The sequence below is a fragment of the Papio anubis genome, chromosome 15, assembly GCF_008728515.1.
Source record: "Papio anubis isolate 15944 chromosome 15, Panubis1.0, whole genome shotgun sequence".
Lineage (NCBI taxonomy): Eukaryota > Metazoa > Chordata > Mammalia > Primates > Cercopithecidae > Papio > Papio anubis.
The window spans coordinates 1361416-1388646 of record NC_044990.1 but is presented as its reverse complement, the minus strand read 5'-3'; the positions used below and the strand labels follow the sequence as shown (position 1 = coordinate 1388646).

At 41.9% G+C, this 27231-nt stretch overlaps 1 protein-coding gene and 1 pseudogene across 1 annotated transcript; both read right to left on the bottom strand.

Annotated features, from left to right (window-relative positions):
- Positions 1–16861: 16861 nt before the first annotated feature.
- Positions 16862–22322, bottom strand: LOC116270537 (annotated as a pseudogene).
- Positions 22154–26896, bottom strand: LOC116270541 (calcium uptake protein 2, mitochondrial-like). The gene is made up of 3 exons (XM_031655752.1): positions 26149–26896; positions 24944–25101; positions 22154–22818 (listed from the first exon to the last, which is right to left on the bottom strand). The coding sequence occupies exons 1-3, from the start codon at positions 26186–26188 to the stop codon at positions 22714–22716; spliced, it is 303 nt and encodes a 100-aa protein (XP_031511612.1). The 5' UTR covers positions 26189–26896; the 3' UTR covers positions 22154–22713.
- Positions 26897–27231: the final 335 nt, after the last annotated feature.

The following is a 27231-nucleotide window of genomic DNA, read 5'->3' as shown; positions in this document are numbered from 1 at the left end:
ATGGCCGAATGACGAGGCATTAACGAAGGCTTTGCAGGCCCTGCAGCTCAGCTGCCTTCCTGCCCCACCTCATCTCCATAGCCCTTCCTTCTAGACGGCCTGCCCCGAGGCTGTGTTTCTCTGTGAACCTCAGCACATGTTTGCACAGGTCATGCTGTTCCATCCGGGAGCTCTGCCCGCAAAATTTTGGCCCCTTCCTCCTCACCCCAGATTCCCCACCCCCTCAGACCTGGCTTCCTGCTAAGGGATAAGAAATAAAAATACGCCCCCTGCAACCTGACTGACCAGACTCCCCTCTTGGCCAAGAGGACCCCACAGAAACCTTAAAAACAGTACCTCGCCATGATGGGATGGTAGGGTCACACGCCTCGTTACAGCCCCTCCCTTTTGTGGATTAAACACAACTGACCAGCATTAATGGTAAAATAGAGATCATAAGACTGAGAGAATGGAGTCTTTGTGGCAGTAAGATACCAAATTGGAAACAAGACCATGCCAGGCAAGGGTTAAGCCCTACACTTACAGAATAAATTACGCTCTAACTGCCACAAGGGTTTTTGCTTGTTTGCTTGTTTTCTCTAGCAGCTAAACAAGCACTGGCCTGGAGATAAGCAATATTGAAACAATTACTCCTCTGACCTCCGTGCCTGCCTAACTGGCCCCTACGCCCTCTTTCCACCAGCTGTGGCTACAGCTTTGATTGGACAAGAGACTGATTTCAGTGACTTTCTCCTGGCAAGAGACCACCGACCATGGACTGCCTCTGGCCAGTTCCCAGAGGCTGTGCACTGAGTGCCTTTGCATCCCTGCCTCACTTTTCAATGTACAGGGCCTGACTGTAATGCACTGAAATAGTTAGGCTTTGTCCACGGCCATACCACCCTGAATGCACCTGATCTCGTCTGAAATATTAAGGTTCCACTTCAAGGTGAACATGGGTCACATATAACATATATGTTTATCCAGTCTGCATGCATTAGGCCTCCCTCACAGATATTTGTAAGATTATCCTGTAACCTACTGAATATGTATATATAGCTAATCTCACTGGGTACAGATCACAGCCTCTCCCGGTTTTCTCTGAAGTGCCTGCTTTTTGTCTCTGCGAGCAGATGTGTTTCCGAGTCTGTCAGGATGACCACCTGCAGGCTGCAACCCTTTATAGGAAATGCAGCTCTTCTCTCCACATTTATAGATCTCATGATTTTTTTTTTTTTTTTTTTTTTGAGACAGTATTTTGTCGCCCAGGCTGGAGTGCAGTGGCGCGATCTCAGCTCGCTGCAAGCTCCGCCTCCCAGGTTCACGCCATTCTCCTGCCTCAGCCTCCCAGTAGCTGGGACTACAGGTGCCCGCCACCACGCCCAGCTAATTTTTTGTATTTTTAGTAGAGATGGGGTTTCACCGTGTTAGCCAGGATGGTCTTGATCTCCTGACCTCATGATCCGCCCGCCTTGGCCTCCCAAAGTGCTGGGATTACAGGCATGAGCCACCGCGCCCGGCCAGATCTCATGATTTTCTTTAACTTTTAATTTTTGTGGGTACATAGCATGTGTATCTACTTATGGAATATATACGATATTTTGATATAAGCATACAATGTGTAATAATCACATCAGGGTAAATGAGGCATCCATCTCCTCAAGCATTCATCTTTTGTGTTACAAACAATTCAATTATAATCTTTTAGTTATTTTTTTCTTTTTCTTTTTTTTCTTTTTTTTTGAGACAGAGTCTCGCTCTGTCGCCCAGGCCAGAGTGCAGTGGCAGGATCTTGGCTCACTGTAACCTCTGCCTCCCAGGTTCAAGCGATTCTCCTGCCTCAGCCTCCCAAGTAGCTGGGATTACAGGCACTTGCCATCATGCCTGGCTAATTTTATTTTTTCCTTTTTCTTTTTTTTGAGACAGAGTCTCACTCTGTCACCCAGGCTGCAGTGGTACAATCATGGCTCAGTGTAAATGAGATTACTTTTTTTGATTTCCAGATTGTTCACTGTTGGCATATAGAAATGCTACTGATTTTTGTATGTTGATTTTGTATCCTGCAACTTTACTGAATTTATCAGTTCTAATAAATTTTTTGGTGGAGTTTTTCCAAATGTAAGATAATACCATTTGCAAACAGGGATAATTTGACTTCTTCCTTTCCAATCTGATTGCCTTTTTTTTCTTTCTTTTGATTGCTGTAGGTGGAATTTCAGTATTTTGTTGAATAACAGTGGTGAGAGTGGGCATCCTTGTCATGTTCCAGATCATAGAAAAAAGGCTTTCAGTTTTCCCCCATTCAGTGTGATACTAGCTGGGGGTCTGTCATGTATAGCTTTTATTATGTTGAGGTATGTTCCTTTTTTTTTTCTTTTCTTTTTGAGAGAGGGTCTCACTCTGTAACCCAGATTGGAGTGCAATAGCATGATCTCAGCTCACTGCAACCTTTACTTCCCAGGTGCAAGCAATTCTCCAACCTTAGCCTCCTGAGTAGCTGGGATTACAGGCATGAGCCACCAACACCCAGCCAATTTTTGTATTTTTTGTAGAGATGGGGTTTTGTCACATTGCCCAGACTGATCTCTAACTCCTGAGCTCAAAATGATTCACCCACCTTAGCCTCCTAAAGTACAGGGATTACAGGTGTGAGCCACAATACCCGGCTAGAGGTATGTTCCTTCTATACCCAGTTGTTTGAGGGTTTTTATAAGGAAGGGATGTTGTATTTTGTCAATTGATTTTTTAGCATCAGTTGAAATGATTATATGGTTTTCACCCTTCATTCTGTTGATATGATGTATCACATTGATTGATTTGCGTATGTTGAACCATCCTTGCATACCTGGGATAAATCCTACTTGGTCGTGATGAATTATGTTTTTTTGTTTTTTTGAGATGGAGTTTTGTGCTTGTTGCCCAGGCTGGAGTGCAATGGCAATATCTCAGCTCACTGCAACCTCAGCCTCTTGGGTTCAAGTGATTTTCCTACCTCAGCCTCCTGAGCTGGGAATAAAGGCACCCACCTCCAAGCCTGGCTAATTGTTGTATTTTTAGTAGAGACGGGGTTTCACCATGTTGGCCAGGCTGGTCTTGAACTCCCGAGCTCAGGTGATTCCCACACCTCAGCCTCCCAAACTGCTGGGATTACAGACATGAGCCACTGTACCCAGCTTTAAGCCACCGCACCCAGCTTTAAGCCACCACACCTGGCCTGATGTTTTTAATGTGTTGTTGAATTTGGTTTGCTGTATTTTGTTGAGAATTTTTGCATCAATGTTCATCAGAGATTAGCCTGCAGTTTTCTTCTTTTGATGTATCTTTGTCTGGTTTTAGTATCAGGGTAATACTGGCCTCATAGAATGAGTTGGAAGTATTTCCTCCTCTATTTCTAGGAAGAGTTATGACTTTAATCTAAAGGAAATAATTTCTACTTGTTACTGATCTGTGCAGGTTTTGGATTTCTTTATGGTTCAATCTTAGTAGGTTGTATGTGTCTAGGAATGTATCTATTTCTTCTAGGTTTTCCAATTTATTGGCATATAGTTGCTTGTAGTAGCCATAATGATCCTTTGAATTTCTACAGTATCAGGTATAATGTCTCCTTTTTCACCCCTATTTTATTTATTTGGGTTTTGTCTCTTTTTTTTCTTAGTCTGGCTAGAGGTTGTCAGTTTGTTGATCTTTTCAAAAAGCCAACTTTTCATTTTATTGATCTTTTGTGTTGTTTTCTTTGTTTCAGTTTCACTTATTTCTGCTCTGAGCTTTATTAGTTCTTTTCTTCTACTAACTTTGGGTTTGATTTGCTCTTGCTTTTCTAATTCTTTAAGATGCATCATTAGGTTGGTTATTTAAAATTTTCCTTCTTTTTTAATATTGGCACTTACAGCTCTAAACTTCCCTCTTAGTACTGCTTTTGCTATGTCCCCTGGGTTTTGATATGTCGTGTTTCCATTATTGTTTGTTTCAAGAAAATTTTCAATTTTCTTCTTAATCTCTTCATTGACCTACTTGTCATTCAGGAGCATATTGTTTTAGTTTCCAAAATTATTCTTGTTATTTCTTTCTTTTTTTTTTTTTTTTTTGGAAACAGAGTTTCACTCTTGTTGCCCAGGCTGGAGTGCAATGGCATGATCTCAGCTAACCGCCACCTCTGCCTCGTGGGTTCAAGTGATTCTCCTGCCTCAGCCTCCCGAGTAGCTGGGATTATAGGCATGCACCACCACGCCTGGCTAATTTTGTATTTTTAGTAGAGATGGGGTTTCTCCATGTTGGTCAGGCTGGTCTCGAACTGCTGACCTCATGTGATCTGCCCACCTTGGCCTCCCAAAGTGCTGGGATTACAGGCATGAGCCACCATGCCCGGCCAGTTTCTAGTCTTATTCCATTGCGGTCAAAGAAGATACTTGATATTATTTCCATTGTTTGAATATTTTAAGGCCTGTTTTGTGTCCTAACATATGGGCTATCCTTGATAATGATCCATGTGCTGAGAAGAATATGTATTGTGTAGTCATTGGATGAAATGTTCTGTAAACATCTATTATGTCCATTTGTGCTATAATGTGATTAAATCTGATGTTTCTTTGTTTGCTTTTTTTTTTTTTTTCGAGACAGGGTCTGGCTCTGTTGCCCAGGCTGGAGTGCAGTGGTGTGATCTCAGCTCACTGCAACCTCTGCCTCCTGGGTTCAAGCAATCCTCCCACCTCAGTCTCCTGAGTAACTGGGACTACAGGCACATGCAACCACACCCAGCTAATTTTCATATTTTTTTTTTTTGTAGAGATCAGGTTTCGCCATGTTGCCCAGCTGGTCTCAAACTTTTGAGCTCAAGCAATCCGCCTACCTTGACCTCCCAAAGTGCTAGGATTACAGGTGTGAGCCACCATGCCTGGCCTTCTTTGTTAATTTTCTGTCTCGACGATCTGTCCAATGCTGAAAGCTGGGCATTAAAGTCTCCAGCTATTATTGTATTGGGATCTATCTATCTAATAATGTTTGCGTTGTATATCTGGTTGCTGCAGTGTTGAGTGCATACATATGTACAATTGTTATGTCCTCTTGCTGAAGTGACCCCATTATCATTATATAATGACCTTTTAAATCTCTTTTAATAGTTTTTGTCTTGAATCTATTTTGTCTCATATAATTATAGCTACTCCTGCTCTTTTTTGGTTTCCATTTGCATGGAATATCTTTTCCATCCCTTTATTCCACACTGCAACTTTGTAGGTGAAGTGTGTTTCTTGTAGGCAGCAGATTGTTGGGTCTTGTTTTTTAATCCATTCAACCACTCTATGTCTTTTGATTGGAGAATTTAGTCCATTCATGTTTAATTAATGTTATTATTGATAAGTAAGGACTTACTCCTGCCATTTTATTAATTTGTTTTCTGGCCTTTTCATTCTTCTTTTCTCCCTTCTTGTCTTCCTTTTAGTGAAGGTCATTTTCTCTGGTGATATGTTTTAATTTCTTGCTTTTTATTTTTTGTATCTCCTTTGTATATTTCTAGATTTGAGGTTACCATAAGACTTGCAAATAATATCCTATGTCATTATTTTAAACTGATGACAACTGAACACTGATTGTATAAACTAGCAAACAAGCAAAAAGAAAACTAATAACAACTCTGTAAGTTCACCCCCTTACTTTTTCGCTTGTTGTTGTTTGTATTTATATCTTATTATACTATGTATTGAAAAGTTGTTATAGTTATTATTTTTGATCTGTTTATCTTTTCATCTTTCTACTTAGGATATAAGTACTTTACACACCAGAATTACAGTGTTATACTCTTCCACGTTTTTCTGTGTTACTTACTATTAACTGAGTTTTGTACATTCAAATAATTTCTTATTGCTCATTAACATCCTTTTTTGGCCAGGCCCGGAGGCTCACGCCTGTGATCCCAGTACTGTGGGAGGCTGAGGCGAGTGGATCACAAGGTCAGGAGATTGAGACCATCCTGGCTAACACAGTGAAACCACATATCTACTAAAAATATAAAAAATTAGCCAGGCGTGGTGGCAGATGCCTGTAGTCCCAACTACTTGGGAGACTAAGGCAGGAGAACAGAGTGAACCCAGGAGGCAGAGCTTGAAGTGAGCCGAGATCGTGCCACTGCATGCCAGCCTGGGCGACAAGGCGAGACTCCATCTCAAAAAAAATAAAATAAAATAAAAAATAAACAAATCCTTTTTTTTTTTTTTCAGATTGAAGAACTCCCTTTAGCATTTCTTCTCGGAAGGTCTGGTGTTGATGAAATGTTTCAGCTTTTGTTTGTCTGGGAAAGTCTGTATTTCTCCTTCATGTTTGAAGGATATTTTCAGCAGATATGCCATCCTAGGGTAAAAACTTTTCTCCTTCAGCACATTAAATATGTTGTGCCACTCTCTCCTGGCCTGAAACGTTTCCACTGAAAAGTCTGCTGTCAGTGGTATTGGAGCTCCATTTTATGTTGTTTCTTTTCTCTTGCTGCTTTTAGGATCCTTTCTTTGTCTGTCCTTGACTTTGGGGAGTTTGATTATTAAATGCCTGGAGCCAAATCTGCTTGTGTTCTATAGCCTTCTTGTTCTTGAATATTGATATCCTTCTCTAGCTTTGGGAAGTTCTCTGTTGTTATCCTTCTGAATAAACTTTCTACTCCTATCTTTCCCTCTACCTCCTCTTTAAGGTCAGAAACAGACTTTCCCTTCGAGGCTATGTTCTAGATCTTATAGGTGTGCTTCATTCTTTTTCTATTGTATTTTTTTGGTATTTTTCTTTCGTTTCCTCTGACTATATATTCAAATAGCCTGTCCTCAAGCTAATTCTTCTGCTTAATCAATTCTGCTATCAAGAGATTCTGATGCATCCTTTAACATGTCTATTGCATTTTTCAACTCCAGAATTTCTGCTTCATTCTTTTTAATTATTTCAATTTTCTTTGTTAAACATATTTGCTAGGATTCTGACTTCCTTCTCTATGTTATTTTGAATTTCTTTGAGTTTCCTCAAATAAGCCAATTTGAATTCTGTCTGAAAGGTCACATATCTCTGTCTCTCCAGGACTGGCCCCTGGTGCCCCATTTAGTTCATTTGGCGAGGTCATGTTTTCCTGGATGATCTTGACACTTGCGGATGTTCGTTGGTGTCTGGCCATTGAGGTGTCAGGTATTTATTGTAGTCTGCGCAGTCTGGGCTTGTTTGTACCTGGCCTTGTTGGGAAGTCTTTTCGGTTTGAAGGGACTTAAGTGTTGTGATCTAAGTTTTTGGTCACTGCAGCTGTACCTGCATTAGGAGGCACCCCAAGCCCAGTAACACTGTGGTTCTTACAAACTTGTAGAGGTATCACCTTGGTGGTCTTGGATAAGATCCACAAGAATTCTCTGGATTGCCAGACAGAGACTCTTATTCTCTTCCCTTATTTTCTCCCAAACAGATGGAGTTTCTGTCTTTGTGCTGAGCTCCTTGGAGCTGGGGAAGTGGTAACACAGGCACCCCTGTGGCTACCATCACTGGGTTTGTGCTGGATCAGATCTGAAGCCAGCACATCACTGGGTCTTGCCCAAGGCCTGATGTCATCACTATCTGGCTACCCCCTATGTTTGCTCAAGGCCCTAGGGCTCTACAATTAGCAGATAGTAAAGTCAGCCAGTCAGTCTCATGTCTTTCTCTTCAAGGCAGTGAGTTCCCCTAGACTCTGGCTGGGTCTAGAGGTGCTATCCAGGAGCCAGGGCCTGGAGTCGAAAACCTTAGAAATTTACCTGGCACTCTATTCTACTGTGGCTAAAACCACAAGACAAAGTTTTCCCCCTCTTTCCCCCTCCCTTTCCCCGGGCAGAGGAGTCTCTCCCCATGTCTACCCCCACCACAGGCCCACAGGGAGTACTCTCAGTGTACCACTGATGTTCAGTTAAGGCCCAAGGGCCATTTAGTTAGCTTATGGTGAATGCTGCCAAGCCTGGGATCCACCCTTCAGAACAGCGGGCTCCCCTCTAACCCAGCGTATGTCCAGAGATGCCATCTAAGAGCCAAGGCCTGGAAGTGAGGACCCAAAAATCCCACATGGTGCTCTCCCCCACTGTGACCGAGCTGGTGTCTAAGCTGCAAGCTTCCCTCTCCTTTTCTCAAGCAAAAGGAGTCCCTTATTGTAGCCACCACAGCTTTGAATATGCAGGTCACACCTGAAGCCAGCATGTCTCAAGTCTCACACAAGGTCCATGGTGCGTATTACCTGGTTACTGCTACTGATTATTCAGGGCCCAAGGGCTCTTTGGTCAGCAGGTGATGAATCCTGCCAGGACTGGGTCCTTTCCTTCAAAGCAGTGAGTTTCTTTCCAGCCCATGGTGTGTCTGGAAACGTCATCTGGGAGGTGGGGCCTCACGGCTCTGCCCTGTGCCCTATCCTACTGAGGCTAAGCTTACATCCAGGTTACAAAAACAAAGTTCTCTTTAGTTTTCCCTCTCATCTCTTCAAGTGGAAGGAAGGGGTCTCTTCTGGAGCTGCAGGCTGTGCTGCCTGGGGTTGGGGGAGGAGTGATGCAAGCACTCCCTTAGCTGCCCTGGCTGCCGTCTCACTAGGCTGAGCGTCCTCCAGGCCCACTGGCTCTAAGCCCAGCACAGCACTAGGACTTGCGTAGGAGTTGGAGTCTTTGTGGACTCCTGAAAAAAAGAACAAGAAAATACTGGTCAGGTATTTTGTAGAATGTCCCTTAATTTGGGTGTATCTGATGTTTTCTCATGACTAGCCTGGGATTATGGATTTTTAAAAAATTAAGTCTGAACAGATGGGTTATAGATTTTTGAGAAGAAAACCAGAGCGGTGACATGCCTTTCCCATGTCACCGTGTCAAGATGTATTTGATAATCGATGTGACTTTTCACAGTGATGTTAACCTTGCTCACTTGGTTAAGATGTTGTCTCCATGTAAAGTTATCAGTTTTTCTTTTTTCCTACACTATTCATTAGAAAACAGTCATTCAGTCCAGCCACACTCAAAAAGAGAGGAATTAGATTCAATTTCCTGGCCGGGTGCGGTGGCTCACACCTGTAATCCCAGCACTTTGGGAGGCTGAGGCGGGCAGATCACTTGAGGTCAGAAGTTCAAGACCAGCCTGGCCAACATGGCGAAACCCGATCTCTACTAAAAATAAAAAAATTAGCCAGCGTGATGTCATGTTCCTGTAATCCCAGCTACTTGGGAGGCTGAGGCACAAGAATTGCTTGAACTTGGGGGAGGCAGAGGTTGCAGTGAGCCAAGATCGTACCACTGCACTCCAGCCTAGGCGACAGAATGAGACTCCATCTCAAAAACCAAAAGAAAAGAGATTCCACTGCCTGAGAGAGGAATATCAAAGAATGTGTGTAATCATTAATAAGTCCATAGGGAGGAGGCCTTCTGAGGCTGTGCAGAAATCCTGCTTCTCTGTGAAGTTTCCCCCACTAATTTTTAGTGTCCATCAGTGGATCTTGACTCCTCAAGGTCTTCTTGTTTTTCTTTGCTGCAGGATTGTCTAATGATCTGTTTCCTGACTACAAAATGCAGCTAAAAGGGAGCTTAGAGATTTAGCCGTCACAGTGGGTTGATAAATAGATTCTCAGCCCTGATTTTACCACATGAGCTTCTGGTTTGGTTAGGTTTTCTGTTTCTGCATTTCTTGAAGTTTGTCCCTCACAAACCTTCCTGGCCATTGTTCTCTGATCAGTCCGGGTATATGTTGTTGATTGTATTTAGGCTACAGGAAAAGTCTGGGCTAAGAGGCTGCCACTGAAAACATTGATTAATGTCACAAGTCACATGGGAGGCAAGTTGTGAAATGACCAGAAAAGCAGGTTTTTAGAAAACATTATGTAGCTGCACTATCTCTATTTCTCTATTACTGTGATATCTCTCTTAGATCACTTTGGACTGAGAACTGACGAGTTCCTGGTAAACAAAATCAGAGTAAGCAGCTGTCCTAGACAGTGAGAGGGGCAGATGCCCCTTGAGTGTTTGTGGTGGTGGGGGGCTGCTGCATTTGGAACAGACTTTGTAGTCAAATACCCCGTCTATGTTAAGTTTCTGTGTGATACAGTTAGGTATTTCTCCTATGTTTGATTATTTAATTAAAGACTGTCACTTTCCTTAGACTGGAAAGTTTTTAAAGGAAGAACTAGTTCTATTTTACCATTGTGAGTCTAGCACACAGGCACACAATAGGCACTATATTATATTAACTGAATGAATGAATGACAAGTAACTTGGAGTTAGAAATGTTCATGCTTTTCCTACAGTTTTCTCAACCTCCCCATAACTTCAATGGCAGAAGCAGTCTTGTATTATGGTGATTATATTCTCTAGTACTTATTAGAATAGTGCTATATTTACTTACACTATTAGGTAAGAAGACAGTTGTGGATTAGCCTAAGGACTGAGTTATATGGCAGAACACAGTTAAGGTTAGATTGAATTGAGGTCTAAACAACTTTAAGGCATATGGGAAAGGTATAGACTGTGGAGTCGGGGATATCTGTATTCAAATCCCAGCCTTACCACTTCTTAGCTATGCATTGTAGAAATTAACTAATCTCCCTGAGAGTCACTTTCTCTTCCTGTATAATAGGAATAATAGTATCTTTCTCGTAGCATTTATTGTGAGGATTAGGGGAAATTCTTTGTTTTGTTTGTTGTTGTTGTTGTTGTTTTTGCAACAGAGTCTCGCTCTGTCGCGCACGCTGGAGTGCAGCTGCACGAACTTGGCTCACTGCAACCTCTGCCTCCTGGGTGCAATTAATTCTCCTGTCTCAGCCTCCCGAGTAGCTGGGACTACAGGCGCCCACCACCACGCCGCCCAGCTAATTTTTGTGTTTTTTTTTTTAGTAGAGACAGGATTTCAACATATTGGTCAGGCTGGTCTCCAACTCCTGACCTCAGGTGATCCACTCGCCTCGGCCTCCCAAAGTGCTGGGGTTACAGGTGTGAGCCACCATGCCCGGCAGGAAATTTTATATATAGGGACACATAGGTCTAAATATTGTTCATGTAAGCCATACATATGTACTTATAGGTGTATATATTTGCATTTTATATCTAATACATATGTATATAGAAATATTCTAATATGTATATATGCATGTCTGCTACGCCTCTACCTCCTTATCTGCCTATGTTATATATCTGCAGTTCCTGGCACACGGTCATTGTATGAGTTAGGATCCACATTAAGTATTTCAATAGTTTTTTTTTTTTTTTTTTTTAAGGACTGGGGAAGGGGAGCTTAACAGAAAAAATAATAGAAGGCGCTGGTTAAACAGGTGTTAGAGGAGTGAAGCAGCAAAGAAGAAAGTAAATGCTGGAAGCAGCTACCACTCCCTCGGCCAGGGCACTAAGAGAAGAGGCTGGGGAATTAAAATCCAGAAACTGGAAGGAAAGGCCTGCGGTGCCCAGGGGCCGCCTGGTGCCAGTGCCTGGGCGGGTGGCGGGAGCGGGGAGAGGACACAATGTGGCTGGTTCTGGGAGTGCAAAACAAAACATTAAAAAAAAAAAACAAAAACGGAGACTGGTACTGACCGCTGCCAGGATGAACGCTGAGCGCAGACACAAATAACCCTGACCGGGCACAGAGGAGCCAGCCCCTTCCCTCCCCGCCGGCTTGCGGCTCCCTCTACTGCCCCCTATCGGCAGAGCCTAGCACGCCGCCAGCAAGCAACGGGAACCGGGGTTTCAGCGTCTGGGACCTGCCCGATCATTACAAAGCCAAGCATGTGTGCGAGCCAGGGGATGGCAGAGAGAGACAACAGCTTAGCGACCTTAGTAACCTAATTTACTCATTCGCCATTGTCACAGCTGCCTGGAATTTCATTGTACAATTATAGCACAATTTATCCATTTTCATGGTGCTAGATTTTTTTTTTTTTTTCCGAGACGGAGTCTCGCTCTGTGGCCCAGGCTGGAGTGAGCGGCGCGATCCCGGCTCCCTGCAAACTCCGCCTCCCGGGTTCCCGCCATTCTCCTGCCTCAGCCTCCCGAGTAGCTGGGACCACAGGCGCCCGCCACGCCTGGCTAACTTTGTATTTTTAGTAGAGAGGGGGTTTCACCATGTTAGCCAGGATGGTCTCGATCTCCTGACCTCGTGATCCACCCGCCTCGGCCTCCCAAAGTGCTGGGATTACAGGCGTGAGCCACCGCGCCCGGCCGGTGCTAGATATTTATGTTGTTTCTGAATTTTTATTTGAAATGATGCTACAATGAACATTCCTTTAATTCTTTTTGGATCATAAAATTTTGGGGAAGAGCTCTCACGACATTCTGCAAAGCAAACAGGAGTTATTGATATATTTTCACCCACTATTGAATGTTTAAATATTCTATAAGTCCAAGTGTGGTAAGTACTATAAGCACACTATTTTCTCCCATTTCATCCTCTTGGCAAGAGAACTCTCCTAGAAAGAAGACTAGCACCTAGCAGAATGCTTTGAATAGAGCAGTTTTCAATAAAGATTTGACATTGATGATGCTGAAGAGAGAATCTGGTTAGTAACAAGATGTTGCATAGAGATTCCAAACATTAATTTCTTTCCTTGCCGAACGTAAGCAAACACAAACAGCAGGTGCTAATGGTAAATGTGGTAAAGCGCTCATTTCTCTGAGTTAGTCAATATTTAGCTGAGGCATGTCAGTCAAAAGCCTCCCACAATGTTTCTCCTTCATTAAGCAAGTCATCTCTGACATATTCTGTAATTTTCTGTATATCTTCTTTATTATATGGTTAGTTTTTCTGTTAAAGATCATGTGTGGGCTGGGCATGGTAGCTCACGCCTGTAATCCCAGCACTTTGGGAGGCCAAGGTGGGCGACAGGAGTTCAAGACCAGCTTGGCCAACATGGCGAAACCCCATTTCTACTAAAAATACAAAAATTAGCTGGGAGTGGTGGCAGGTGCCTGTAATCCCAGCTACTCAGGAGAATCGCTTTAACCGGGAGTCAGAGGTTGCAGTGAGCCTAGATGGTGCCACTGCACTCCAGCTTGGGTGACAGAGTGAGACTTTGTCTCAAAATAAATAAATAAATAAATAAATAAAGAGAAAGGAAAGGAAGACAAAGGAAGGGAGAGTGAGATAAAGAAAACAAAAGAGAAGAAAAGAAAAAAAGAAAAGAGAAGAAAAAAGAAAAAAAGAAAAGAAAGGAAGGAAAGAAAGCGAAAGTCATGCTTGGTGTATGCAAGGCAGATAAAAAAATTTTTGGAAGAGCAAGGCTGCCACCTTGTGGAACATTTGTATTGAATGCTTTCACTGTAAATCAACTGTAATGCTACAAGTGATTTGACAATTCTTGGGCCGGGCGCGGTGGCTCAAGCCTGTAATCCCAGCACTTTGGGAGGCTGAGACGGGTGGATCACGAAGTCAAGAGATCGAGACCATCCTGGCTAACATGGTGAAACCCCGTCTCCACTAAAAAATACAAAAAACCAGCCCGGGCAACAACAACAAAAAGAATTATTTTATTTTTTCTCAATACGAGTTTTCTCCCTGCATTTCACGGCATCGATGTGGTATTAGTGTCAGTTTGCACTCCAGCTTTTGAAGATATGCAATTTCCATTAAAGAAAACTTAGTGCCTCACTTTTTCTCTGCTGCCTTCGTCTACGGATCTGTGTGCTTATCTGCATCGAACTCTGACTTTGAAGAGTCTGCCTTGTCTTCCCTCAGAAACATCAGGAAAATGTCTTTAAAAGTCCATTAACTGCTACAATTTAGAATTAAATACCTGTCACTTCCAAGGCAGAGGTGAGAACATGTGAAGTTGAACAGATCACAGGGGATGCCCACTGGGGTCAGGAGTGCGTCCTCTGAGCATGGAAACTTCTCTCCCTAACTGGCTCGAGTTGGGTTCAGCTGTTCAACATGTGCACTTGATGTTGGATCCTCTTTGGCACGATGTTGGCAGAGACGTTGGAATCTAGAGAACTGTTTAAGGCACGAGCCCGGCAACGTGGGCACTGCTTTTTCTTCTTCTTGTTCCTTGCTTATGTATCACTGGGACAGAGGTGAGGGGTGGCAGGAATATCACTTATGGGATCAGAAAATGAAAACCCAGGACTCAAAAGGCTGGTAACTGAGGGTCTAGAAGATTCCTCTCTGCTTACTTAAATCCCTACTGTCTTACCTCTTGGCCCATAATAAAAGGAAAACATGCCCCAGGCAGAGAAAAGGCAAAATATTATGAATTGAATTAAAACCATGTACATAGCTCTTAATGTATTGCATGCTGTCAAATGTATTGGCTATAAAGGGATAAGTATGTCGATTTCTTGGAGCCAGGTAGACAATTTGAAAGTTCTCTTGGTTGACCATGGTGGCTCATGTCTGTAATCCCACCCAGCACTTTGGGAGGCTGAGGTGGGTGGGTCACTTGAGGCCAGGAGTTTGAGACCAACTTGGCCAACATGGCAAAACCCCGCCTCTTCTACAAATGCAAAAATTAGCTGGGTGTGGTGGCGTGTGCCTGTAGTCCCAGCTACTTGGGAGGCTGAGGCATGAGATTCGCTTGAACCTGGGAGGCAGAGGTTGCAGTTAGCCGAGATCACATCACGGCACACTCCAGTCTGGGCAAGACTCTCTAAAAAAAAGAAAAAAAAAAGGTTCTCCTGACACTTATTTGTGACTTTCACCCTGATCCTCTAGTGTTTGAGTATAATTTGCCCTGCAGTCCCCTGGAGTCTCCTAAACTGGTCTTAGCCTATAGAATTGCACAGCTTAGAACAATCCACTGTGTCCGCCAACACCCTTGCTGCCTTCTGGAGTAGTCACCCCCATCTTTTAGAAAACGTTCCTTCCCTGCTACCCTCCAACAGTGCGGGGGCATGGCAACTGCCATGTTGGTATAGACCCTGCCCTCCTGCTGCAGTGGATTGGTCTGGAATAGAACCTGATTGAGACAGGGCAGCCAATCAGCCCCTTTCCCAGGGATTTTTGACTCTTAGGGAGAGCAGAGTTAGAATTTCTCTGCTGTACATGCAGTGAAAGAGAATGAAATTGCCACCCAAACAGAAGTAAAGAAAAGCCTGGTGAGAGTTCTGAGGGCCTCAGGTCCTCAGTTGGAGTTTTCCTACGTCCCAGCCGCTCCCCTGACCTCCCCAGGTTTGACCCTGTGACACTCCTGTAGACCCTTCCTATCAACTCCTCTTTTGTCTAACCCATTTCGAGATGGCTTTCTGTTGTTTCTGTCCAAGAGTCATACTGATTACATACAGAGAAACCTGTATCAAGGTCCCAGCTTGGCCAGGAAAGACTGGACTACCAAAGAGTACTCCTTCCCTGTAAGCAGATGATACGGAAACCAGATTATCAGAAAGTTGCTCGGAGACCATAAAATCAGAACAAGGTGTACTAACATAATAATGTGATTAACAGCAACAGGCCCTGCTAATCTAATGTGCTCATCTTTAAATAGAAATAGATCTGTCATGAAAGGAGAATGCTTCGTTGCTAGGGCTCCCTTTATTTGGAAAGCTCTTGGATGACCATTGCATTGCTTGTTTCTGTGGCCTCTTTTCTATGCTTGCATGACTGACTCAATGCTCTTTGTGATTTATTTGTTCATGGATTCAAAAATATTCATTGGACATCTACTCTATGACAGGTGTTGTTTCAAGGTTCAAGAACACAATGGTGAATAAAGAAAAATTCCTGCTATAGTCCCAGCTACTCGGGAAGCTGAGCCAGGAGGATTGCTTGAGCCCAGGAGGTCTGGACTAGCCTGGACAATGTAGTGAGATCCTGTCTCTAAAAAGGAAAAAAAAAAAAAATCCCTGCTTTTATGGAACTTACATTCTAATAGGATAAGCAGATATAAACATATACACATATATGTGTATATACACACTTTAAGTTGATGATCAAGTTCTAGTAAGAAAACAACATAGGGAAAGAGGGTGGAGCACAGTGGGGATTGGTTTGTCACGGTCTTTTGTTTTTTTTCTCCTTCCAGTTTATTTATTTTTCTCTCTAAGACCAGTTTACAGTCTATCAGCAGCGTGTGAGCACCTGTTTCACCACATAGACAAACCCCTCCAAAACTCTAAGGATATCATTTAGCTTTATATTACTGTCAGGTACTAAACATAGTTTTGTACATAATTTGCATTTTGTTTCTCCTGAGGTTCAATGTTTTCCATGGGTAAACAATAAATACGTTAGGACATATTTATTCAAGATGAGGCATTTGTCTCCTGGTGAGACATCTTGGTGTAATGCTGACTCTGGGGACGCTTGGCTGTTGACTGAGAGGTGGCTATCTACGTGTGGAGTGGAGGAGACCTGGCCTTGGACTGAGGAGAACAAGGTCAACTTCCCGCCTCACTTGTTTCTGGCTTTTGTGACCTTGGACAAGTTTAGCTTTATATCTCCTAGTGTTAGTTTTCTTGTCTGTAAGTGTTGCCTTCTCACTGTGAGCTCACATAGCCTTTCCTCAGTATGTGTGCAGAGCTCTCTCTCTTCCTTGTTTTTTTTTTTTAAATAAATTATTTAATTTGGAGGACCAAGTGCAGAATCTTCCTCTTCTTATAAGGCCACCAATCCTATCCAATTAGGAACTCATTCTAATGACGTCATTTAACCTTAATTACCTCTTACAAGTCCTGTCTAGGAATACAGTCATATTGGGGTTTTGGGCTTCAGTATACGAATTTGGGGGGATGGGGAGACAATTCAATCCATAGTAAACACTTTCTCAAAGAGTAGAAACAATGTTTATAAGAGACAATGTAGGTAAAAGTAGTTTCAGTTACATGCAGCTAAATGCAGTTTCTTACCCCTTCACAGTCCTCTGCAGAAGAGTTACCTAATAAATATTATTTATTTGGCCTCAACCTAAGGTATTATTCTTTATATAGTGCCTTCCCACGAAATGATTAAAATCATGTTTATCATTTTGCAGCACAGTTTATTTCTTATAGGGTCATGGCTAAAAAAAAAATGGGAAAATGACCTCACTAATAGAGTCATTAATGAAAATAAGGAAATGTAATTTCAAATTTTTTCTTTTTGGCAGCCTATTAGGTTAACAATGCTTTTAAAAATTTATTGTAAATATAAATGTTATAAAATAGGGATTTCCATACTATGTTGGGATTATAAATTGGCATGATCCTGAATAGCAATTTGGCAATGTGTATGTTAAGGACCTTAGAAAATGTTTTTCACTTTTGATTTAGTATTTCCACTTCATGTAGTCTATCCTCAGGAAATATTTGAACAAAGATTTATGTACAAAGATGTGTGAGCTGTATGATCTATAACACATAGAAATGGGAATCAATTGAAATAGTCAATGATGAAGAACTAATTACATATCAATATATTCATAAATTATGCATCCATTAAAATTGTTTCTAAGCATAGTTATCTAAAATAGCATGACACCCAAATTTATTTTACATATATGAGATACATGATGTGAGATATATGTATACATGAATATGAATATACATGATATACATATAAAAAGAATAGGTGATACAGGAGTTATTTTAATTTTGTCTTTTTATAAATTTCTATGAAGAACATTTTAATTGTTTTATACCCAGAAAAAAACGAGCTAATTTTTCTTAGCCAGGTGTATACTGGTCCTTCCTTGTTTAAAATACATCCGTTTATCTTCTTCTAGGATCACTCATTTTCATTGGTTTATTTGTAAGATGAAGCACTGTCCAGCAGTGACGACTGTTGGAAAATATATGTCTAAAGGCTGTTGTCTCCTCTTGGCAAGTTTACTTGCAGCTGGTGTACTTGGTGACGGCCTTGGTGCTCTCGGACACAGCGTAGTTGGCCAGCTCGCCGGGCAGCAGCAGGCACACAGCTGACTGGATCTCCCTGGAGGTGACGATCGAGCGCTTGTTGTAATGCACCAGGCGGGAAGCCTCGCCGTGATGCGCTCAACGATGTCACTAACGAATGGCCTTGGAAGAGATGTGGGTGTTGGGGTGAACCTGCTTTGACACCTTGTACACATACACAGAGTAGCTCTCCTTGCAGCTGCGCTTGTGCTTCCTGCCACCCTTCTGCGCCTTGGTCACCGCCTTCTTGGACCCCTTCTTCAGGGAGGGAGCGGACTTGGCTGGCTCAGGCCTCTTGAAACACCAGAAGTGTGTCCGTGATGGTCTTTTTCATTAAGGATAACTGAGTAAAGACCTGAATGATGCAGAGGGGTGAGTCCTGTGAAAGACCCAGAGTTGGAAGATTATAGGCCAGGTGAATAGCAAGGCAAAGACTTTGAGGCAGGAGAGAGCTTGAGGAGTTCCAGGGGAAACAAGATGGCCATAGTGGTTGAGCAAGAAGGGGAAGGAGAGAAGGTGAGGTTGGGAGAGTCACGGGCAGGGGCAGGAAGAACCTTGAGACCTTGGTGATGGTTTGTATTTTATTATTATGGGAACCTTTGAAAATAACTTAAATAAGTTATTTACTGTTTTGGTGGTTGCCCTCGAGTTTGCAATATAAATTTAAAACTAACCCATTTCTTTTTTTTTTTTTGGTGAGGGTGGGTGGGGGGGGGGGGGGGGGACAGGGTTTCTGTCACCCAGGCTGGAGTGCAGTAGTGCAATCACAGCTCACTGCAGCCTTAAACTCCTGGGCTCAAGCGATCCTCCTGCCTCAGCCTCTTGAGTGACTAGGGTTGTAGGTATGCATCACCATGCCTGGCTAATTTATTTTTAATTTTTCGTAGAGATGGGGGTTCATGGCCTCCTTCAAATAACACTATACCACTTAAAGGATATACAGCTACTTTATAACTCTCTTTCTTTTCTTTCCTTTCTTTTTTTTTTTTTTTGACAGACTCTGGCTGTGTCATCCAGGCTGGAGAGCAGTGGTTTGATCTCAGATCACTGCAACTATTCAATGTAATTTATTCTTAAGCTTGTTCCCCTAGAGGTTATTTCTCTTCCCTCTGGCTTTTTTCAAGAGTTCCCCATTGTCTTGGATTTTCTGAAGCTTGAATATAATATGCCTGAGTATAGATTTTATGGTATTTATTCTGTTTGGTGTTCTCTGAGCTTCCTGGATCTGTTGTTTGGTGTTTACCATTAATTTAATAGGCTGGTCTCGAACTCCCAGCCTCAACTGATCTGTCCACCTCGACCTCCCAAGTGCTGGGATTAGAGGCATGAACCATTGCGCCTGGTCTTTTACTTATTATTATTTTTTTAGAGATTGGCTCTTGCTATATTGCCCTGGCTAGGGTGCAGTGGCTATCACAGGTACTATCAAAGCACACTGCAGCCTTGAACGCCAAGGCTCAAGGGACCGTCCCACATCAGCCTCCTGAGTAGGTGGGACTATAGGTTCATACACCAAGCATGGCTTCCTGTAGAGTTTTGTTGTTGTTGTTTGCTTTGTTTCTGAGACGGAGTTTCACTCTGGCACCCAGGCTGGAGTGCAGTGGTGTGAGCTCGGCTCACTGCGACCTCTACCTCATGGGTTCAAGAGATTTTCCTGCCTCGGCCTCCTGAGTAGCTGGGATTACAGGCTATAAGCCATCACGCCCAGCTAATTTCTGTATTTTTAGTAGAGACGGGGTGTTTCCCCATGTTGGCCAGGCTGGTCTTGAACTCCTGACCTCAAGTGATACTCCCACCTCAGCTGCCCAAAGTACTGGGATTACAGGCGTGAGCTACCATGTTGGGGCCTTCTGGATTTTTTTTTTTTCTTTTTTTTTGAGACAGAGTGTCGCTCTTGTTGCCCAGGCTGGAGTGCAATGGCACAATCTCTGCTAACCGCAACCTCCGCCTCCAGGGTTCAAGCGATTCTTCTGCCTCATCCTCCCAAATAGCTGGGATTACAGGCATGTGCCACCACGCCTGGCTAATTTTGTACTTTTAGTAGAGACGAGGTTTCACCATGTTGGCCAGGCTGGTCTTGAACTCCCCACCTCAGGTGATCCACCCGCCTTGGCCTCCCAAAATTCTGGGATTACAAGCGTGAGCCACTGCACCCAGCCTGGAGTTTTTAACTCTCAAACTTGTCCATAAGGAGCCTTTGTCAATACATTAAACCACAGTTTAGGTTTTCTTTATTTCTTTCCTTCTATCTTTGGATTTCATTTCCTCTTTTTTTGGTTCCTTAAGGTGTAAAGTTAAGTTGTTAATTTGAGATTATTGTTCTTTTTAAATGTAAACATTTACAGCTATTTCTCTCTTAAGGCTGGGTGCGGTGGCTCAGGGAGAGCCTTGGGAGGCCAAGGCGGGCGGATCACCTGAGGTCAGGAGTTCGAGACTAGCCTGGCCAACATGGTGAAACCCCGTCTCTACTAAAAATACAAAAATTAGCCAGGCGTGGTGGCAGGCGACTGTAATCTCAGCTACTTAGGAGGCTGAGGCAGGAGAATTGCTTGAACCTGGGAGGCAGAGGTTGCAGTGAGCCAAGATCGCGCATTGCACTCCAGCCTGGGGGACAAGAGTGAGACTTTGTCTCAAAAAAAAAAAAAAATCCCTCTTAGCACTGCTTTCACTGCATCTCATAGTTTTGCTGTTGTGTTTTCATTTTTATTTGTCTCAATAAATATGTTCTCACTTCCCTTTTCTTTGAGGCATTGGTTGTGTTGTTAATTTCCACATATTTGTGGCCCAGTGGTTTTTATAATACTAATGAAGTTACCTTTAGTAGTATTTTTTTTTTTCTTCTGTCTTTGAATTACTGTCTACTGTCCTTTCATTTCAGCCTGAAGCACTCCCTTTAGCATTTCTTGTAGGGTAGATACTGGTAATAAGATCAGTCTTTTAAATCTGGATATATCTTAATTTCTCCTTCATTTTTGAAGGATAGTTTTGCTGTAATAGAGTTCTTGGCTGACAGTCTTTTTCTTTCAAGACTTTAAATATGTCATCCAGTGCCTTTTGGCCTCCATGGTTTCTGGTGGGAGATCAACTGTCATTCTTATTGAAGGTCTCATACATGCATGAGCCACTTTTTTTTTTTTTTGACACGGAGTCTCACTCTGTCACCCAGGCTGGAGTGCAGTGGTGTGATCTTGGCTCACTGCAAGTTCTGCCTCCCAGGTTCTGGCCATTCTCCTGCCTCAGCCTCCCAAGCAGCTGGGACTACAGGCGCCTGCCATCACACCTGGCTAATTTTTTGTCAGTAGAGACGGGGTTTCACTGTGTTAGCCAGGATGGTCTCAATCCCCTGACCTCATGATCCGCCTGCCTTGGCCTCCCAAAGTGCTGGGATTACAGGTGTGAGCCACCACACCCGGCCACATGAGTCACTTCTATTTGATGCTTTCAAAATTATCTTTTTGTCTATAGGAGTTGATAATTTGAGTATATGTCTCAGTGTGGATCTCTTCGAAGTTTTCCTGCTTGGAGTTCATTGAACTTCTTAGAAGTATACATTCATATTTTTAATCAGATTTGGGAATTTGACAGCTATTATTTCTTCAAATTTTTTGCTGCTCCTTTCTCTATGTCTTCTCCTTCTGGGAATCCTATAATGTGTATTTGGTATGCTTGATGAGGTCTCATAGGTTCCTCAAGCTCTCTTCATTTTTCTTCACTTTCTTTCTTTTCCTTAGACTGGGTAATTTTCAATGTCTTATCTTCAATTTTGCCAGTCCTCTCCTTCTCCTTGTTCAAACTTGCTGCTGAATCCCTTTATTGCATTTTTCATTTCAGTTATTGCAGATTTCAGCTCCAGAATTTGTTTGGCTCCTTTTTATAATTTCTGTCTCTTTATATTTTCATTTTGTTCAGACATTGTTTTTCTGATTTCTATTAGTGTTTATTCATGGTTTCCTTTAGAAAACATATTGAACATACTTACAACAATTGATTTAACATCTTTGACTAATAATTCCAAAGTCTGGTCTTCTTTAGGTATGGTTTCCGTGAAATTCTTCATATCCTGTGAATGGATCATATTTTCCTGTTGCTTTACATGTTTTACAATTTTTTTGTTGAGAACTGGTTATTCTGAGCATTATATTGTAGTAACTCTGGAATCTAATTCTACTCCTCAGGGATTGCTTGTTTTTGCTTGTTGTGGGCTGGACCCATTCCTATTTGTGCCTTTTCCAAACAATTTTTGCAAAGTGTATCTTCCTTGTTGTGTGTGGCCACTGAGGTTTCTTTTCCATTGTCTCTACAGTTGGCAAGGGATGAGAGTATTTACAATTTTTTGAAGTAGTTTTAAAAACACATGTAAAATAAAAAGCACCTCAGTATTTTTTATGTCTATGTAAATATTTTATTCTGCTTCCAGATAGAACATTGAAATTTACATGTTATTTTAAAGACAATAAACAGCTAAGCTACTGACATAAAATACACAATAAATTTATGAGATATATAAGGTACAGATGAGAAAAATCTCAAATAAGTTTTTAACTTCATTTAGCATATTAGGAACATGAGGATGTCTGGAATTGATGCTGGCCTTGGTCTCAAGTACTTTTTCCTGTATGTATTTGTTTTATCCTTCCAGAAAGCATATCATTATTAGAGTGTCCAAGAAATCAGTGAATCACTAAGCTTTCCATCTTACCGAAGCACAAAACACCATTTCAAATCTAGGCCTTTTGACAGAATCCAGTATCTATTTTTATACTTCTTTTCTTTCTACTAAGTTCTTTAATAAAATTATGAATCAGAAAGCAAGTACAAGACATGCTTATATCACAAAGAGTATCAATGAAGACTTAGGAAGATAAATAGCTAGTACTTCTAAAATACCACAAAATTTGACATTTGGAACAATATAATTGCCATACTATTATATCTTTTATTAAAAAAGACCTTTTCCGGCTTGTTTCCAGACTTCTTTTACTCCTTTAATGCTTTCTTTCTTCACACACTTCCAGTATTCTTGTATACTCTGATGTTGTGGCACCTGTTAACCGAAAGTAAAAATCAAGGGGTCATTGTCTTCAAGGTTAAACATGATTTCATGTGTACTTTACGTTACTGTTTGTTTCCTTCGCACATTCCTCCAAAAGTAGTTGAGGATGAATTATGTTGTAAAAGATGATCACAACAGAATTGTAAAATGAGGGTGAAAGACCAAAAGTGAATGTGACTATGCCTAAGGTAACTAGGGAGTGGAACCAGACTCAGCACACATTAATGGAGTTTCTTCTCTAAGAGGGTAATGAAGACTTTGGGCCATCTTCTCTCACATACTAGCTTTAAAATTTAATTATAATGTTTTCCTTTTATAATGTTTTATAATCTTTCCCTTTTTTTCTGGTGAACTTTATTTAGCTATGTGGAATACAATTATAAGCCTAAAGCTTTAACATTGGCTAAAATAAAAAAAAATATAGGTCACAAAATATTTGATGAAAAGCTTCAAGAAATAATCTAATTCATGTAAGTATTTTGTTAGCTAAAAATACATGTGGATTACTACTTCTCTCAACAAAATGAAAAGGTAAAGGTTTGGAAATACTTGGATCCGGGTGACCACAGGAGCACAGCATTGATGAAAATTAGCCAAGTGGAAGCAAAATTCTACTCCAGATTATATATGTTCTTTTTCCTATGACTGATTTACAGCTTTTCTTTTTAATGTCTTCTGAGAAAGGGCAAAGAGACTCCCAAGTACACTCAATTGTGAACTGTAAAGACTGGCTTAGGCCGGGCGCGGTGGCTCAAGCCTGTAATCCCAGCACTTTGGGAGGCCGAGGCGGGCGGATCACAAGGTCAGGAGATCGAGACCACAGTGAAACCCCGTCTCTACTAAAAATACAAAAAATGAGCCGGGCGCGGTGGTGGGCGCCTGTAGTCCCAGCTACTCAGGAGGCTGAGGCAGGAGAATGGCGTGAACCCGGGAAGCGGAGCTTGCAGTGAGCCGAGATCGCGCCACTGCACTCCAGCCTGGGCGACAGCGCGAGACTCCGTCTCAAAAAAAAAAAAAAAAAAAAGACTGGCTTAATTTCCAGGAATACATTTATGGGGTGCTGGGTAACTGATAAGCTTATAAAATATTAGTATGTTTGCTAATGAAAATCATATTTATTATTTTTCCCTATTATGTTTGTTGCAGGAAATGGAATTGCTTTTCTAAGTTGTAAATAGCTTTATTTTCATGAATAGTACCATATTCTCTCTCTCTCTCTCTCTCTGTCTCCTTCCTTTCTTCTTGCCTACCTATCAACCATGTAGATTCTCTTTGGACCCTAGTCTTCCCCTGGATGACTTCTTTTCTGAGAGTGCTTCTAGCACATTCTAATCTGAACAAAAATCTGAATTTGTTTTGTCCCACGAGTACAGACTCACATGTGACTTTGAGTGAATAATGCTAATAGTGAAATTTACTTCATAATCTCAGCCACTATACTAAGTATTTTACATTAAATTCTCACAATAATGCTTTCTGGTACATTAGTTTCCTCATGGTATGGATAAAGAATCTGAGACTAAAAAAAATTAAGTGGCTTTGCAAGATTAGGCAGTTAATAAACAGTAGAGCTGGGATTTGAATTTACATATATCTAATTACAAATTATATGTAGTTAGTCAAATCCTAGGCTATGATTTTTTCCCCCTTTTTTTTTGTAGAAACAGAGTCTTGTGATGCTACCCAAGCTGGTCTCGAACTCTTGGCCTCAAGTGACCCACCCGGCTCAGCCTCCCACAATGTGCTGGGATTACAGATGTCAGCCACCATGTCCAGCTAGGCTCCATTTCTGAATAGCAATTTCCTTTTTTAAAAATTGTTTTTTTTTTTTCAGAGACAAGGGCTTGCTCTGTTGCACAGGCTAGAGTGCAGTAGTGTAATCATAGCTCATGGTAACTTCAAATTGTGATTTCTTATTAGATTCAGATTATTTTTAAAAAAGCAAAGATGTTTAATCTCATACATAAAATATATTTCTGTATTTCAATTACAGCTTATAATCTTTTTGTAAATGATGAAAACTCCATTTAAAGACTGTACAAGTGCCAAAATTCTAGGTTTAATATCATTCAGTTAATGATATATAATATAAACATCATGTAAAAAAATCTGTTACCCATAAACCTCGATGCATTCTGTTTTTTAACACCCCAAGAAACTCTTCATGACTAAGACATTCATCACCGTCCAAATCAAAGATCTTGAAGACGGTGTCCAAAATATTGTTTGAGAGTTCTTGTCCTGTTGCTACTTTCACAGCTCTCTTAAACTCGGCTAAAAAACAAACACATATAAAACAACTTATCAACTATGTGAAATAGTCTAAGTGAAATTAATCTAAATTTTCATTATTTGAGAAGTAAAAGCAAATCCAAATTTTTATTATTTGGGAAGTAAAACAAAAACAAAAATACCCATGAAGAAAATATTCAAATCATAAGTTGAGGAATGTCATGAGTCACTGCATCATAAGTGAGCTATTTTAATTTAATCAGTGCTCTAGACATATATTTAAATATTTCTTCCTTCTTTTTTTTTTTTTTTGAGATGAAGTCTTGCCCATTGCCCAGGTTGGAGTGCAATGGCGCGATCTTGGTTCACTGCAACCTCCGTCTCCTGAGTTCAAGCGATTCTCATGCCTCAGCCTCCCGAGTAGCTGGGATTACAGGTGCCCACCACCACGCCTGGCTAATTTTTGTATTTTTAGTAGAGACGGGGTTTCACCATGTTGGCCAGGCTGATCTTGAACTCCTGACCTTGTGATCTGCCCGCCTCAGCCTCCCAAACTGCTGGGATTACAGGCATGAGCCACCACGCCCGGCCTTCTTCTTTTTAGGAGAATGAGAAAATAAAAGTATATACTGGTATTCTAAATCTAGAATAACCAATCTGAATTAAAAGGTCAATCAATTTTTTTTTTTTTTTTTTTGAGACAGAGTCTCACTGTGTCTCCCAGGCTGGAGTGCAGTGGCGCGATCTCGGCTCACTGCAAGCTCCGCCCCCTGGGTTCACGCCATTCTCCCACCTCAGCCTCCCAAGTAGCTGGGACTACAGGCGCCCGCTACAGCGCCCGGCTAGTTTTTTGTATTTTTAGTAGAGACGGGGTTTCACCATGTTAGCCAGGATAGTCTCGATCTCCTGACCTTGTGATCCACCCGCCTCGGCCTCCCAAAGTGCTGGGATTACAGGCTTGAGCCACCGCGCCCGGCCAATCAATTATTTTTACTTATAATTTGTTCCTTGATTGGTAGCATTTAGTTGGAGAATATACTAAAACTGTTTATAGATGATAAAAATCAAATAGTTTTTCATATAACTTACCTAGTCTGACAGGACGATGAGCTAAACTGAACATTTGCATGGCAATAGCAAAGTCTTCCAACTGGGTCGTAAAATGGCAAAATGACTTGAATTCATCCAAACTAATGCTCTAATAAAGTAAGAGTTTTTATTACAATTTTGTAAATACATCAAATAATGTTATAAATGTTAACTGTGAACCTTCTTTTCTACCATAAAGACTACTGTCGTTCTAAGAGGAAGAGACAACAGGGCTTTCTCTGTCCCTTTCTCTCTGTGTGCACAAAGAAACGGCCACACAAAGGGCACAGTGAGAAGGCAACGTGTGCAGGCTGGGCAAGAGGCCTCATCAGAAACTGGCCCTGCTGGTGCCTTGATCTTGGACTCCTGGCCTCCAGAACTGTGAGAAATAAATTTATTGTATAAGTTGCCTAGCCTGTGGTGTTTTGGGGTGGCAGCTTGAAGAGACTACCATGCTCTGTTAAGTGGTCCACTTCTGCTAAGTTTTATTAGTGGACACAGCACTAAGAGCACTGGGTTTTGGAGTTAGATGGCCTTAGGCTGAAATTCTGGTTCTGCCCTTTATAACATGTATGACCTTAGCCTCTCTAAGTCTTAGGTAAGTAACACTTCAGGGGTTATGTAGTTTGCCCAAGGTCTACTAACTGGAACAATCAGGATCTCAACCTTGGTCCATCTGACTTCAAAATCAGTGCACTTACAAATAAAACAAACGGGGCATGCACAGTGGCTCAAGCCTGTAATCCCAGCACTTTGGGAGGCTGAGGTGGGCAGATCACGAGGTCAGGAGATGGAGACCATCCTAGCTAACACGGTGAAACCCCTTCTCTACTAAAAATACAAAAACAAAAAAATTAGCCGGGTGTGGTGGCGGGCGCCTGTAGTTCCAGCTACTCGGGAGGCTAAGGAGGGAGAATGGCATGAACCCGGGAGGCAGAGCTTGTAGTGAGCTGAGATCATGCCACAGCACTCCAGCCTGGGTGGCAGAGTGAGACCCCATCTCAAAAAATAAATAAGTAAATAAATAAATAAAAATAAAACAAATGGGCTGGGTGCGGTGGCTCATGCCTGTAATCCCAGCAC

Excerpts from the sequence above, each read along its gene's own strand:
- LOC116270541 (XM_031655752.1), bottom strand. The coding sequence starts at position 26,188 with ATGCAAATGTTCAGTTTAGCTCATCGTCCTGTCAGACTAG. Across the intron at positions 25,102-26,148 it reads TCATCGTCCTGTCAGACTAG|CCGAGTTTAAGAGAGCTGTG; the intron begins GTAAGTTATATG and ends TTTGTTTTTTAG. Across the intron at positions 22,819-24,943 it reads GAATGCATCGAGGTTTATGG|GTGCCACAACATCAGAGTAT; the intron begins GTAACAGATTTT and ends TTCGGTTAACAG.